This window comes from Wasmannia auropunctata, unplaced genomic scaffold, assembly GCF_000956235.1.
Source record: "Wasmannia auropunctata unplaced genomic scaffold, wasmannia.A_1.0 LD336078.1, whole genome shotgun sequence".
In the NCBI taxonomy this organism is placed as follows: domain Eukaryota; kingdom Metazoa; phylum Arthropoda; class Insecta; order Hymenoptera; family Formicidae; genus Wasmannia; species Wasmannia auropunctata.
In genome coordinates, this window is record NW_012026812.1 from 4,535,729 (window position 1) to 4,536,286 (window position 558).

Genomic DNA, 558 nt, shown 5'->3' on the forward strand with positions numbered 1-558 from the left:
CAATTATTTTAGGAAATTCATACGAGATTACGCTAATATAGCTAGACCGTTACAAAATCTGTTACGGAAATCGGTTAAATTTGATTTCGACGAGAGCTGCCGCATTGCATTCAACACCCTCAAAGAAAGACTTATCGCGGCACCAGTGTTGCGGCTATATAACCCTAAGGCCGAGATTGAATTGCATACGGATGCCAGTGCTCATGCATTGGCCGGTATCTTGCTCCAAAAACATGAAAATGGAAAATGGGCTCCGGTAGCATACTTTAGCCAGTCCACTAACCATGCGGAAGCGAAGTATCACAGTTTCGAGCTGGAGATGCTCGCCGTAGTTAGATCCATGGAACGTTTCCACATGTATTTGTATGGTCTGGACTTCACAATCGTGACAGACTGCCATGCACTCGTGTATGCGGTCAATAAAGCCCATTTAAACCCACGTATTGCACGCTGGACTCTCTGGCTGCAGAATTACAAGTTTAAAGTTAAACATCGAGTGGGTTGCCGCATGATGCATGTGGATGCTCTCAGTCGTATTGTTGGTTATGTATGTCCTAT

The 558-nt window shown here is 44.6% G+C and overlaps 1 protein-coding gene across 1 annotated transcript in view; it reads left to right on the top strand.

Annotated features, from left to right (window-relative positions):
- LOC105449119 overlaps positions 1 to 558 on the top strand; it is a 1,887-nt gene that overhangs the window by 1,262 nt on the left and 67 nt on the right. The window contains exon 3 of the mRNA XM_011688119.1: positions 13 to 538. Within this exon, the coding sequence (XP_011686421.1) occupies positions 13 to 538 (526 nt within the window). The remainder of the gene's footprint in view (positions 1 to 12; positions 539 to 558) is intronic.